Here is a 16,017-nt window from a genome sequence, read left to right as displayed (position 1 = left end):
CTGTTGGGTAATTACCACAGACACTATTTCACCTTAAATCAATTATTTTTGAAGTACATTGTGCGAATATCAATATAGTAATTTCACCATCAATTCTTAATAAATGTCTCCAGCGAGATGACATCAAGAGGTGTTTTTTTAATTTTTGAAGGAAACATCAAATATTTTCTGAGAATGTGAAAACTCTCTTTCTCACGCTGGCGTACACACATATCAACAGGGGGGGGGGGGTTTCCTGTTTTACTGAGCAAGAGCACAAGAAGGGGGAGGAGTGAGGAGAGGAGGGAGGACGGAAAAGTGGGAGGAGAGGAGTAAAGGAATGTCCAAGCCGAGGCATTGTATTTGCACGGTCAGAGGGAGAAAGTGGGAGGGAATGTGGGAAGAGGGAGTCTGCTGGGAAGTAGATACCCTCTCAGAAGGAGGTGTGACTCAGTCGTGGACAGAGTGTCTGCAGGAAACTACTGGAGACGTAGATGAACAACCAACAGAGCTGGGTTAATTCATAATAGAATCGGTTCCCCTTAAGGTTCGACTGACCGGAAGCCTTTTTCAAAGACTTTAAATCTTCATTTATTGATTGGAAGTTGGGTCGATATGCTGGTTTGATTTAAAGATTATTGGATTGTTTGGAGGTTTGGAAGCATTGGTGACAGATCCACAACAGATTTGCTTCCCAAAGTATTAACTGAACAAATTGTCTGATTGACAGCTGGGAAACCTAACAGACTAACTTCTGTCAGCATTGACACCAGACTGGATTCCCGATTAACAGATTGGGAAAACAGATAATTTACCACTAGCTGTGTTGGAACCTGTTTTGTCGGCTTTCAAGATGAGCGGAGCAGATGAAGTGGTGTGTGACGGCTGGCTGCGAAAATCTCCACCAGAGAAGAAACTACGGCGTTATGTGAGTACTTTATTTTACATTTTGAGCTTTATAATTTGTTGAGACCTGAAAGCTAAATCAAATTCCAAAATTCTTGCACGTTGCCTGAGTATTATGACGTTCATGGTGCCTGTGCCTGGCTCGAGCACACATCACCAGCGGCTGTTGTCTAGATGTTGGCATACACCTACAGGGCACAAACATGTCTGAATTAAGCCCACACATTAGCTTTTGGTATCGTCACTGTTTACACACAGTCATTGTCTGTTATCATAAAGTAATAAAACATTCAGCACATGACAGGTGTCTCCTAATCTACCTTATTTGTGTGAGACACCTGAATAGCCTGAGGTTCCAATCCTGAATATACAAGGAAAACAAGCAATTGTATTAAAACTTGTCTTACACCAAAGTAGAAATTCAAACGAGCACAAGGCTGTTTCTCAAATAACAGCACAGCATGCTTTCCAGTTAGCACACACACACACACACACACACACACACACACACACACACACACACACACACACACACACACTGCATATCTGGCATGCCTTGGCAGTGAGTTGGGCTAAACTCATCTCTCCTCTCCATACTTTCTCCTAATCTGTTTTCCTTTACAAAGAAAACTTGGCTCTGTTTTTTTTAATATACCTCCGCGACTCTATTTCATGAGTTAATTAAGTCATTCTTCCGGCTCCCTTTTCGCTTTCCTGTATATGTTTTCAGTGTGTGTGTCGGCTGTATGTGTTTGTGGAAAGCCAAGGGCAGAAGAGGAGTCAAATAGGAGATGAGCTGTTGTGGTTTTCTGCCTGACTTTAGGGCAAAACAAAATCTTTAAATCAGGTAAATAAAAGTTACTTATAGCCAACAACCCCCATTAGGCAGACTTCAGAGGATCCAACAAACTGCAAAGACAATTTGCATTATTATTTTTAGGTTTTTTCCCCAGTTACAAATGAAGTCGAGAGAGGGCCTCCTGAGCAGGTTGGAGCGCAACAACAAAAAAGAAGAGCTGGGCTCAAAGGTTGAGAAAGAAAAAGGATTCAACAGAATGGAGAGATGAGAGGATAAGATAAATAACAGGGTTTAAAAACAGAGCCCATTGTTAAGGCTGTGTATACATTCAGCCATGATGGTATATACAACCTACTGTGTACACACACACACACACACCGTCTTCCCAGCTGTGTGTCTACTGTCAACACACACTCACACGGGGCACCATATGTCTGCAGCAGACCGAGTCTACGCTCAGGCCTCGTGTTAAAGTATCGGAGTGTACCTCATCATACACTCCCTGCTCTGTGGAAAGCCGAGTGTGTGTTATGTAATAATCTAATCACTCTCAGCTGGGCCCAGTTGTAGGAGGGGGGCGTCCCAGAAGATTTAGAAACACACTTACACACCCATGACTGGAACAGTACCAAGGAGAGTAATGCACAGGGTACTCCCTGAGTGCAATAAACAAACATCACGCAAAACAAAGGTTAATCACAGTGTAACAAAAGCTGCATGGTATAGGTAAGAGAGACTGTATCAATGCTGCCATGTTCCCCCATCTCAGCAGCTAATTTGCTGATTGCACAGTTAACATATGAGACCAGAAGGAGGGTCATAACTCCACAAAGAAATCAATGTTGTGATTAACCACCATCTTCCAATGGAACGTCTGTTAGAATTTCGACAAGGTAGTATTGTAGTACTCAAAATCAGTCTTGGTCTCCAGGGCACCTTTTGAAGGTCTCTTGTCTCGTCTTGGAATCAAAAGCATTTTTTACTGGGTCTTGTCTTGGTTTCAAGCTTGGTCTCAGACTCCGGATTTGAAGTCAACACCACCACTGAACGGCTTAGATTAGAAGGAACACTCTTCTTTCTGAAAGAACAAATAACTTCCCGGTGTTACGGTAAAAGGGAGTGACACGCCTTCTGCACACAAGTGGATGATTTTTCAGTGATATTTATGGTCTTGGACTTGACTCGGACGCGATCCCTAAATGTCTTGGACTTGTCTCGGTCTCGGAGCACTCTGGTCTCAGGCATGTCTTGGTCTCGGTTAGTCTGGTCTTGAATACAACTGAAAACATTGATGCATGTTTTGATCAGTTTCATCTTGAGGAGTTCATAGTAAGTAAAAAGATACAGCTAAATTGTAGACTTGTCAGCGTTTCCAGTCTCTGCCATCAATCTGAAAGTGCTTCAAGGATACATGTCTGCATTTCTGAGAACTGAGTGTGCTGGTTAAGAAGAGGAATAATGTTGTAAATGAGGAACTGAGTAGTGGGAGGTTTATTGTTCATTTCTGGTGTTAATTTCGGTACAGGACAGGATGTAGTAAGTATTATTTTAGACCCATTGTGGCCACTTCCTGTTAAGGTCAGAGGTCAAAGAAGGAAACAAAGTGAAAGTAGGTGAAATAAGAAACAATTCGAGGAGAAGGGGTTTGGGAAAGTTTTAAGGTGCAATACATATTAGTTAGTTGCTTAATTTAAGGCAGCTTAATGTGAATGAGAATGAAGTGATAAAAGAATGTTGTGCAGGTTGAGTTAAATGAAAAATTATCCACTAATCAAACAAGAATAAGTAAAAGATAAATACATGACAGATCAATTTCTTCTAAACATTCAGTGTAGGCTTCTATGATAAGAGTAGAAAAACAGCAAATTAACTGAAAAAATAAAGAGTTTCTGTTATTTAGATGCAGTAGAAGATTGTTTAAAAATTGAAATAAAAATGTGTGGATTGACAAAAAGACATCCACACTGAGATTCTGCTACATCGTAATGAAGCTCCGCAGTCACTCACCAAGCCTTTTTACTTTTACAGCCTAACTGAACCATCATCGAACAGGTCAAGTTAGTCAAGTCATTTTAATGATATAAAACAACAGGAGTCGACCCAAAGTAGTTTACAGTTGCTCAAAACGGTTACATTATGCATCAGGTTAAGTTCCTAAACAACTTAATGAACTTACAAACTGAATAAGCCAACTGTAGGTTACAACTACTATAAACTGGGCAATGGGTAACTTTTATACTAGCTCAACTATTTCACTTCCAGGTGATATCAACCTAACTAAGCTAGCTAGTTGATTTAAACGAGCAAACTTCCATGTGCTGTGGTTATAACTCAACTGGCTAGCTCCTGGGTTTAACTGACATTTGCTGAGTAAGCTTTACTGCATGTAGCTAACAAATTTGGCTCACTGCCAGATATTACATAACTCGCTAACTATGAGGGATCACTGTAAAGTAACTAGCTAATGATTCTATCTTCCAAGTGAAACTTTTTCTAAACTTACTGAAAAAATTGTAAAAATAAATAAATAAGGCTTTTGTAAAAACCGCATCAAACACTTTGGGATTTTTGATATCGCACTAGCCCAGTGTAGGTTTAAACTGTTGAGCAAAAAAGTACACTGCTGCTCCCTCCTGCAGTTCGTTGAGTGTCCGCTTAGTTAGTTATTGTCCTATTGTCCTCACTAAATGCTTTGGGGCCTCTTATTGAGAGCTGCCTTTATTTGTGCATCAACACCAGGTTAGTAAAAGGAACAAGGCCTTTAATTGGGATGTGCTTTTAATTGAAGTTTCACGGCTACTCAAGTTTGAAGCTAGCTCCCACACAAACTTGGTGAAGGATTTACACATTTCTTTTCTGTGCTTTTAGTAAGATGTGCAAGAAAATACCTTTGCAAAAGTTGCTGCCACCTCGAACACACAGCAAGGGAGGACGGACTGAAAACACATCTATTGTGATCTCTTACGGGCATTTCCCGTTCAGCTATTTCCTCTTCCGGTCAGTGTTTGGATAGAGATGGGGGGGGGGGGGGGGGGCATTCTTGACAGTATTTAATTGCTGTGTACTTTGATCAAACACACACACACACACACACACACACACACACACACACACACACACACACACAGGCATGCTTTTGGAGTCACGTTGGTTTTGTTGAGAAACACAATGAAACAGGGAATCACATGGGATGGATTTGTTTTTTTAGCACTCTTGGAAACTTGTTCGCACACTTACAGACACGTGCAGACTGAATTCATAATAATTTTATTGGATTTAATCTCAAATCCTCTGGTGCATTTGTGCACCTGCCTTTGTTTTTTGTTTTTTTTATTGAAATCATTCATGGTGCTCTGCTTCACACCTTTGAATAAGCATAATGAGTCACGTAATAGTGAGTCATGTAAGAAATATGAGGTGTCATCCCATCCTGTCCCGTGGATGGCTCATGGGAGATGGACCCTACCCATAAAAACCTGAGAGAAGTGTCAGGCGTTGAGCAATTCACTCTGTGTGTGTGGGGTTTGTGTGTGTGTTTAGTTAACATTCATGTGCACTGGAGTGTAAAACTTGTGACATGGAAGAGAAACACACAGAGTAAGACTGAGGGCTCTTAAAGGAAATTACAGAGTTTTAAAGGGTATATAAAGTTTTCAATTTGCTGTTGTTTGATTGTTTATTTAGTTCATTGTTTTAAAAAGATTTTTAGATATTCATACTGATTGTTTTATGCATATATTATCATATGATGATAAGTCTCTCTCGCTCTCTTTAGGCATGGAAGAGGCGTTGGTTCGTGTTGCGGAGCGGTCGACTCAGCGGGGAGCCAGACGTCCTGCAGTACTACAAGAACCAGCAGTCCCGCCGACCAATCAGGACAATCAACCTAAACCTGTGTGAACAGGTAATCAGGGGGATAAAAGTCCCTGCGCTATGTTTGAAGGACTGCTGAAAAGCTGCTCCGTATCATGTGCAAAAACGTTATTGTGGTTGTGTATTCAGGTTTCAGAAATGCTCCAACAGCCGATTTCTGTCTGCCTCTTTTTCCCTTCCACGTCAGGTGGATGCTGGCCTGTCATTCACGAAGAAGGAGCTGGAGAGCAGCTTTGTTTTCGACCTGAGGACGGAGGAGAGGACCTGGTACCTTGTGGCTGAGTCTGAAGAGGACATGAACCGCTGGGTGTCCTCCATCTGCCTGCTCTGCGGCTTCAACCCGACCGATGACGGTGAGGCAGGGCAAAGGGAGAGAGAGCATCAAGTTTATTTCTCACACCTTTCTTGTTTTGCATTTGAACTGGATAGATGTGTGGGACGAGGCTGAGTCAGTGTGAAAACGAGTGGGAGGAGAGAGAACATGTAGAAATAAAAGATGGACTAAAATGTTCTGAGGATTGTGTGTCCGTGACTCAGAAACCCTTTCACTCCTGCATGGAGACAGGTCATCTTTGTTATTTGACCTCTCAGTCTGTTGCTTGTTTTTTTTTTCTCCTACAGTTCCGGACAGAACCTCTGTTTCTACCACTTCGTCCACCAGTGGTCCAACAAGTATCGCCCTGGCTACAGGGTCAGTCCCACCCCCCTACAATCCGGTGAGAGTGCGCAATTCTGATGGCAATACGGAAGACGACTACATGTGGTTATCACACTGCCAGAGTCATATCAGGTAAAAGCACATACACACACACGGCATGTTACATGAAACAGGAATTCATGATGGGATGTTTAAGGGATCAAACCCCTGAGTTCCCGGTTGAGAGATGACGGACTCTACCAACTGAGCCACTGAAGTGCCAGTTTGAAGGGCATTTTATTTCTGCTTCCAGTGTCTACTAGAACAGCTGTTTAAACAAGGAATAGAAAAAATGACACACTGATAAAATGAGGTAGAATTACAAATCAAAAAAACAGTTTTTTACTCCTGTGAATTTTGAATCATTGGCCTCCATCAGATAAAAAATACATCAAATATGCATAAATATACAAATTCGACTTTGGTCCAGTCTAAAGAAAACCATCTCAAGCTAAATCAACAAGACTCTCAGTCAGATTTACAGGATCAGACGTGTTGAATCCAAGAACTAAGGATTAGAGGTTTATCCTCATCTGGATCACACCCACACGTTTCTACAAGGCTCCACTTTACAAACCCTCAGAGAAATGTTTGTCACAAAGATTTTTGTGGAAAGATTATTAAGATTTGTATTGCATTTGGTGTGAACTGTCCTTTCCCTTCGTTCTAGATCCATGACATTTGGTAGGTAGATGTAGCATGCAGAGATCTTCCAAAAATCCTCCTGTGGCCGTACACTAACTCCAACAGGACATTTTTTCCAAAAAAAAATTAGTGATTTTGACCATTTCCAAGGGTCTTGGATTAACTCCTCCGAGGGTGTTTACCCAATCCAAAATCCAAATTTAGTGTAAAGCTAGAAGAAGCATGACCAAAGAAAATGTATGAATCTCAAGTCCAACACTCAAATAGTATGGGTGAAGGTGTGGGTGTAGGGTGGGTGTGTCCATGGCAAATCCTTAAAATTTCGGCATGAAATAGGAAGTGGCTTACCTCTTCTGTACACGCTCCAATCTGGCCCAACCTTACATGTAAGATAACAGTCCAGGCCTGAACACATCCATATGGAAATAGTTTATGACAGTCACAGCGACCCCTAGTGTCAACAGGAAAGGTCATGTTGTTAGTCTATGAGATACAGTTGTTGATCGGTTGATCATATCCACATCCACTTTTCTACCTAAGATTTTTGGACTTTATTTGTGAGTTTTTATCTGTGTTCATGTCCATGGAGGTCCATGGTTTTACAAAGTGATCAAAGATCAGGTTTACATTTTCATCTGTTCTTATTTAACTAATTTTGGTATCTGCTTCCAGGCCTCCTTTAGGTTCCTCCACCTCTCTTGAAACCGACTACAACGACAACCTCTACCCTCCAGCCTCTGCAACATCGTCCTCCTCTTCCTCTTCATCCTCTCCTTCCCTTCATCCTAACGGAGTCCCGCTCCCTTCTTCTTCTTCCTCGTCCTCCTCCGGCTGTAGGACTGCTCCTTGGAAAGCCTCCACTATGACTGGTCCTTTCAGCCAGTCTATGGATAACAGCCTGAGTTTGGACCAGAAACGAGCCGAAAGACTTCGCTGTCACCCGTCACCTCATCCCAGGAAACACTCCCTGGATATCCACCTGCGACCCGTAGCTATACCTCTCTGTGATGATTTAAACTCCACCATGCATCCACATTCACACTCCAGCACCAGTGGTTACCAGATCCCCCGTCCAGCATCCACCCCGCTACCACGCTTCTCTCGCCGCCCATCCTCTACCCCCAGTGTGGACTCCCTTACCCAGGCAGAGCTCCACACCTCCACCCCGACTCCTCCTCCACGGCCGCCAAAGCCTCCGAGCATTGCTGCCCAGGGAGAGAGCTCGGCTGTAGGAACGCTCCCCAGGTCTATCTCAGAGCAAGAGAGGAGGGATGGAATTGTGGACTCTGTGGCCACATCAGGACACACAAAGATGGGTAAGAAGACAACTGTCTGTCCTGACTTCAGTCTGACAGAGTTGACCAAGCCTTTTGCCAAACCTGTTATGTAGCCTTAATGTTTCTTTCTTCTAAATATGTCAAATTAAATGGAATCGAGGGGGGCGCTGGTGGCCGTGTGGTCACTTCACACACCCCATGTACAGAGGCTAAAGTCCTCAAAGCAGGCGGGATGGTTTCAAGTCCTTTCCAGCATGTAATTTCCCATTCTTTCACTTTGCCCGATTTCTGACTCTAACCACTGTCCTGTTTATCTGATTTTTTTTTAAATAAACTAATTAACTAAGTCATAAATAGATTTTATTTATTCTTATTTTTTATATATATTTATGCACCTTTAAGAAAAAGCTAAAGACCCAGCTCTTTCATGAATACCTACTAACTTAATGATGATGGTCTCCATATTATTGATATTTAAGAGTTCAACAGTACAACTGTGTTTTGATCAGGTCATCAGAAAGACATACCTTCACAACAGGGTCCTAAGACGCTGACTAGACTCTTCTCCTCTGTCGCCCCCCGGTGGTGGAATGAACTTCCAAACTCCATTCGATCTGCAGAGTCCCTCTGCAACTTTAAGAAAAAGCTAAAGAGCCAGCTCTTTCATGAATACCTACTAACTTAATGATGATGGTCTCCATATTATTGATGATGATGATGGTTGTGACGATGGTTTTTGTTTGATAACGATGACTTATAAGATGGTTTCTATACTGATTAGAGCTCTCAAGAACTGCCCTCAATGTTGTGCTTTGCCTCTGGTCACTTCCTGTCAGCACCTGTGTGTCCAATCAGACTCAAAGCTGATCGTTTGCTCTTACTGACATTGTTCCCTTTTTTCTAGATCCTTGCTTGTGTTGTTCTTACTCTCTGATGTACGTCGCTTTGGATAAAAGAGTCTGATAAGAGAATTGTAGAATTGTAGAATTCACAAAGGCTGTGAAACCTCTACAGCAAACTGCATCATCCGGCAGAGAGTTTAAAGCCTCGTACGTCAGAAGAGATCACAGAGCGCTGTGGCTATAAAACGGCTTGTTTTTTTGTGTGGTTCTGGCAGGATTGTTGGTGGTTGGTTGGATTATTTCTTACAGCTCAGACATTGCATGCCTGTTTGCATCACAATTTGCTCGGCTTAGGTTTCATTCAAAGACGAGAACTTTGCCCCACGAGTATACAAAGACTTTCTTCAGACAAATCTCTGCTTGTAGTAGAAATGAACATCGTATGAAAACAACACATTCTTTGATGTTTTAGCCCAACAGAGACACGACTGGTTAAGTCTTATCATTCCAACAAACGTTTCTATATCCACACGTGATCAGGAAAGATGCTTTGTGTGCAAATGTTTTATTTCTTTTGAATGATCCTTTGAATTTGGACCGCAGTACCCATTTTTAACACTAGGTGTCAGAGTTACATATTGCTCCTTTAATATTCTGATTAATGCAGAATTATGCAACATTTAAAGGACTAGTTTTACTATTTAGAAAAGTACCCTGAAACTGATTTCTTTATCGGTTGCTAGATGAGAGAATATGTCATCATTTTCATGCCTGAAGACTGAATGTTGTTTTTAATGTCTGTCTAACAGAGTAAAGGAAGCTGGTCCTTTATTCTGAATTTCCACAGTGATGTTCGATATTCTCTGTTTTCCAGGCTGCGACTCTTTCTACATCCCTCGCTCGCTGTCCGACAGAGCGAGCATGTTTGAGTTCAGTGAGAGCTTCAACAATTACTTTGTGAGTTTCCAAAAGAAAACAAAATCCAATGCATCAAAGTGTTCAAATATGAAATCCGATAACTATCTGTGATTTATTACAACATGTAAGCCCCTCTCCTCCTCTCAGTTGAATAAAGGTATGGTACCTCTGGGTAGCGTTTGCTCTGAGGACGACGATGCAGATGAAAACTATGTTCCCATGAGCGCTGCCACTACTGAGCCTCCTGTTGCACCACGGTAAGTCACTTGAATCTTACCATGATATGTTCAAATGTTCAAATTCAGATTTTTATTTGAATTTGAGTCCAGACTGTAAATCAGTAAGAGAAGCAAAATATAAATTCCTTTTTCATGACTCAGGGGTGTTGAGAAGCATCATTTTGTGTTGTCTTTTTAAAATAATGCGCCACCATATCTGCAACAGATATCTTGGAAATGTCAGGATCATATTTAAAGAGAGAACAATGATAGGCTGACAATGAGGGAGAGAAGTCATGCTATTGGTTAGATGAGGCCAGCTGATGAAACACCTGATTGGTCAATGACAGTGAGCGTGCGAGAGAGGGATGAATGAGAAATACAAAGTCTTAATTTCATTGCATTTTGAATTTCATTGCATTCTTCTTCTTCTCTTCTTTCAGGATGCTTCCTCCTCACCCCTCTGACTCCTCCCACCAGCTCCAGGACACAAACTACGTCCCCATGACCCCCGTCACGCCCTCCCTCCCCGTTCATCCCACACCTGCCGTAGGTGACCCGGCGTCTCTGGGGAGGCAGGTCCCCCCGCCCATTCACATGGGTTTTCGCAACTCGCCCCTCGCTCCCCTCACCCCGCCGCTCCGGAGGAACACCATAAACACCGCGGGCGGAGTGGAGGTCAAAGCCGTGCCTCCTCCGATTCACCGCAACCTGAAACCACAACACAGAGGTGAGGAGGAGCAGGAGCCAGGCGGATAGGTAGTTGTGGATTTGTTCCTGGTGGATGTTTTCTGACGTCTCATGTTTTGTGTCTTTGCAGGAGTTTCTGTCGGTCAGCCTGCAGAGAGGTCAGACAGTCAGACCGCTGGAGAGCCAAAAACCAAGACAAGAGGTACAAACACAAACTGCCCGGCCTTTTGTCTCGGGTTTGTCTTGGTCCCGGTTAGCGTCCTCTTGACTACAACGCTACCTGAAAGAGTCAATTGTTTCTTAACCCCCCCCCGTCGCCCCGGGTGCTTCTCTCACTTTCTCCTCTACATTGCGTCTCTCACTGTTCGTCATCCCTCGTCCCTTTGGCCTGATTCCAGTTTTAATTATTTACCTGCTTCCACTTTGCTCAACAAGGCTGCAGCACCGAGTCATGACAGCCACACACACACTCCAACACACACACTCCATGTATAGAGCCGGAGCGTATAGAAACACTCAAATATTCATAAAGTAAGGAGGCTGTTTGGCTTGAATAACTGCTGCTTTGTTTACAGAGATTTTTGATTTCCAAACATAAACGCCCTCAATGATATCTTTTTGTTCGTTTTACTTCATAAATGTTATTTTAAAAAGCCCCCCCTCCCCCCTCTCTGTCTCTTATTCGCAGTGAAACCTGCTCCTCTGGACTTCTCTGCAGTGCAGCAAGACTGGCAGGAAGTCCCGCCCCCTGTCCGCTCACCTGTCACTCGCACCTTCACACGAGAGTAAGTGTGTGTGTGTGTTTATGTGTGTTTATGTGTGTTTATGTGTGTTTAAGGAGAAGTGGCCTCGATGTTTAATTTGCTGCGTCAACAGAAAAGCACCTGACACGTTCAATATTTAATGTCAGCACACACTGAGAGGGAGAGAGGCCTGACGTGTGAACAGATGAGCTGAGCTGCACTCTGCTGCCCCCCGGTGGTGCTGCAGGAACACTGCAGGCTGCAATCAAAGTCAGAGTGGAGACGATAAGGTTGAAGATGAAAAAGTCAGAACAAGGAAGAAGACGAACAAAAACTAAGAGATAAACGCAGAATGAAAAAGTGACATCTTTAAACGAACTGATTAAATACGAGAAGTTTGGACTCAAAAGGGGAAAAAACAAGCGTTCGTTTCCTGTTAATATCCCCTGATTGTAAAGACAATGGTGGATAATATCAAATGGAATAAATAAAGAATGTCTCTGATGAGGAATTAACATTTATAGCATTGAAAACAAACCATGAATTGATTGTGTGTGTGTGTGTGTGTGTGTGTGTGTGTGTGTGTGTGTGTGTGTGTGTGTGTGTGTGTGTGTGTGTGTGTGTGTGTGTGTGTATCAGTCCATCCACTCGGCAGTCAGTCAGACCAAACTCCGCTCAAAGCTCCTCCCCCTCCTCCGACTCTGACGACCCGGACGACAGCTACGTTGCCATGACGACGTCCTCCGGCCTCAGCTTCAGCACCGGGGAGCCGGTAAAAAGAACTCTCCCTTCATCATCATCATCATCGTCTGTGGATTTCCGTACCGTCTCGATGTCTTTCCCCCGCCTCATTGTATTTTCTCTCGTGTGTAGTCTCTGAGGCTCATGCTGCACCGGGTGTCAGAGGGAGGAGCCAGCAGCCCGTTGCTATGGCGAGCCAGAGGCAACAAACAGGTGGAGTACCTGGACCTGGACCTCCACACGGGGCGATCGACATCAACCAGACAGGTAACACGACCTACCTTCATCCCTCCATCCTTCCCTCCTTCCCTCCACCCTTACCTTCATCCCTCCTTCCCTCCTCCCTTACCTTCATCCCTCCATCCTTACCTTTATCCCTCCTTTCCTCTACCCTTACCTTCTTCCCTCCTTCCCTCCATCCTTACCTTCATCCCTCCTTCCCTCCATCCTGACCTTTGTCCCTCCATCCTTACCTGCATCCCTCCTTTCCTCCACCCTAACCTTTATCCCTCCTTCCCTCCACCCTTACCTTCATCCCTCCTTCCCTCCACCCTAACCTTCATCCCTCCTTCCCTCCACCCTAACCTTCATCCCTCTTTCCCTCCAACCTGACCTTCATCCCTCCTCCCTTACCTTCATCCCTCCTTCCATTCACCCTTACCTTCATCCCTCCTTTCCTCCACCCTAACCTTCATCCCTCCTTCCCTCCAACCTGACCTTCATCCCTCCTTCCCTCCAACCTGACCTTCATCCCTCCTCCCTTACCTTCATCCCTTCATCCTTACCTTCATCCCTCCTTTCCTCATCCCTTACCAAAGTTGCGATTTGAAGTCCTTAGAGAATTGCATTTCTTGCGGCGGCGGGGTGAGGGGAACGAGGGGAGTCAGGGGCGAGTTATGAAAACCCATGTGGCCGGGCGAGGGAACCTGCCTCCCAGAGATGCCAGATCAAGTTCATTGCAAACTTGCAAAAATAAATGTATTGTCAATTAAGTCCTTTGTAAGTGAGAGAGTGTGGACACATTTTTTTCTTTGGAGTATTAAACTGAAGGTACCACAGCTGATTTGTACTTAAGTCCCGCCTCTGATCAGACAAACTGCCAATCATCGATTTGGATTTTAGTGGCCCATGCCGCTCCTAGCCACCCATCTGATGAGGAGTCGAGGGTGACATGCGGCAAAGGACCGAGGTTTCAAACACACGATTTACCTTTTCACCATTTCTTAATTCATGTTCAATAAAACACTTTTATCATGCTTGTCATTTAACATTTGGCCACTAGAGGGAGCCAGATGAACACATCATGTTGACGTCTGACACTGTGACCCTGGTTTCATCGTTTATACAAAATGTTGCTTCATCAGCTGAATCGTACAAACATGACTTCAACTTTCTAACCATCAAATTACTTTTACCAGAAACGCAGCACGGCAGAAGGTGAAACCGGCGACGGCGAGCAGCCCGGATCAGGCGAGGAGCGTCCACTTGGGCAGCGTACGCGCGTGGACTACGTGGTGGTGGACCCCAAAAGGACGAAGGCCCTGAGGAACACCAGAGAGGCGTGGCACGATGGGAGGATGTCGACGGAGAAGGAGAAAAGCTAGAAGATGAAGAGACGCTGTTCAAAGCTTTTTAGAATCAGCGCCAAGAAGAGAAGAAGAATGGACGATCCCTCCTCCCTTACCTTCATCCCTCCTTCCCTCCTCCCTTACCTTCATCCCTCCTTCACTCCTCCCTTAACTTCATCCCTCCTTCACTCCTCCCTTACCTTCATCCCTCCTTCCCTTCTCCCTTACCTTCATCCCTCCTTCACTCCTCCCTTAACTTCATCCCTCCTTCACTCCTCCCTTACCTTCATCCCTCCTTCCCTTCTCCCTTACCTTCATCCCTCCTTACCTCCACCCTTAACTTCATCCCTCCTTCACTCCTCCCTTACCTTCATCCCTCCTTCACTCCTCCCTTAACTTCATCCCTCCTTCCCTTCTCCCTTACCTTCATCCCTCCTTCCCTCCTCCCTTACCTTCATCCCTCCTTACCTCCACCCTTAACTTCATCCCTCCTCCCTTACCTTCATCCCTCCTTCCCTCCTCCCTTACCTTCATCCCTCCTTCCCGCCTCCCTTACCTTCATCCCTCCTTCCCTTCTCCCTTACCTTCATCCCTCCTTACCTCCACCCTTAACTTCATCCCTCCTTCCCTCCTCCCTTACCTTCATCCCTCCTTCCCTCCTCCCTTACCTTCATCCCTCCTTACCTCCACCCTTAACTTCATCCCTCCTCCCTTACCTTCATCCCTCCTTCCCTCCTCCCTTACCTTCATCCCTCCTTCCCTCCTCCCTTACCTTCATCCCTCCTTACCTCCACCCTTAACTTCATCCCTCCTCCCTTACCTTCATCCCTCCTTCCCTCCTCCCTTACCTTCATCCCTCCTTCCCTCCTCCCTTACCTTCATCCCTCCTTACCTCCACCCTTAACTTCATCCCTCCTCCCTTACCTTCATCCCTCCTTCCCTCCTCCCTTACCTTCATCCCTCCTTCCCTCCTCCCTTACCTTCATCCCTCCTTCCCTCCTCCCTTCCCTCTTTACCTTTAAGATGAGTTGAAGAAATAGAGATAAAACACATGAACAAGTAGTTTTTCTCTTCCTTCTTTCAGGCAGTGAAGTGTCTGAAAGAAGATCTATGTTTCATCCCACGAGGGGAAATCAAATGTTACACTCTGTTGTTGAACATGTTACACACACTAACAGGATCCTGTGGACATGCAGTGAGGACCGGGACTTGAACCGGCGACCCTCTGGTTCCCTACAGACTGAACTACTGCTGCACCAATAAAATATAAATAAGACACCAAGCACAAGAAAACCCACCAGCGGTCATCAGAATCTCTTAAATATCAGTGTGTCTGTACTGAAGTCTTTTATTTTGAAAATCTCCTTTAAAAAAAAAAAGATGCTGTGATGAAGAAACAATCAGAATAATGAGATGGTTTTCTTCTGCAGCTCAGTGAGCGGTGTGCGATGGCGTCAAATCGAATGTGTGGACATGATGATGTCATATTACTGCTGGATGATTTCTCTGATTCTTTGTGATTTGTGTCAGTAAATAAATAAACATGTCACATCTTTCTCTGAGCCTCTGGTGTTTGATTTTCACACGACACAAAGCAGTTCCTTCCACGGCCACTGGGTGTCTCCCAGCATTAGAGTGAAGAAACTGCAGAGGAGACATCAGACTCATTTTTATTCTAAACACAAAACTGTTCTGGTTTTTCGAGCTACATTGTGAAGATATAGGTCCATATAATATCGTTAATGTTATCCAGTTGTGCTCGTTGTATTCTTAATATTTACAGTCTATTGTCATCATCTCCCAGAGAGCCTCACAAACACGAGCAGTCAGCTTTCACACTAAACCATTCCACGTTTTCTTTTTTAAATCCTCAAATGTAAAAAGGACATGAGAACAACGTTTACTTTCCCTTTCAGTCTTACACATCATGAGGAAGGCCCCTCCTCTCTTCTGTCCTTACACAGAACCGACTCGTCAGAACCGAACTGTTGGTATGGAGCTGTTATTGTGGCAAAACTATTTGAACATGTGTACACAGATCCACAAATGTGTAAACTAATCTGCAAATATGTAGATCAATTTCAAAATGGTTACTTATTTATTAACGGCAGTGAACTTTTT

General features: G+C 44.1%; 1 protein-coding gene across 1 annotated transcript; it reads left to right on the top strand.

Moving 5' to 3' along the window:
- Positions 1-394: 394 nt before the first annotated feature.
- On the top strand, positions 395-15,452 carry LOC110002599 (GRB2-associated-binding protein 1). The gene is made up of 13 exons (XM_020658229.3): positions 395-907; positions 5,460-5,588; positions 5,745-5,910; positions 6,179-6,347; positions 7,572-8,215; positions 9,893-9,975; positions 10,084-10,193; positions 10,598-10,884; positions 10,975-11,046; positions 11,533-11,629; positions 12,227-12,359; positions 12,461-12,595; positions 13,747-15,452. Exons 1-13 carry the CDS (start codon positions 833-835, stop codon positions 13,930-13,932), a joined length of 2,286 nt encoding a protein of 761 aa, XP_020513885.2. The 5' UTR covers positions 395-832; the 3' UTR covers positions 13,933-15,452.
- The last annotated feature ends 565 nt before the right edge of the window (positions 15,453-16,017 follow it).

This window comes from Labrus bergylta, chromosome 22 (genome assembly GCF_963930695.1).
Source record: "Labrus bergylta chromosome 22, fLabBer1.1, whole genome shotgun sequence".
Classification (NCBI taxonomy): Eukaryota; Metazoa; Chordata; class Actinopteri; order Labriformes; family Labridae; genus Labrus; species Labrus bergylta.
The sequence above is the reverse complement of the archived record's forward strand: the minus strand, read 5'-3'. Positions and strand labels throughout refer to the sequence as shown.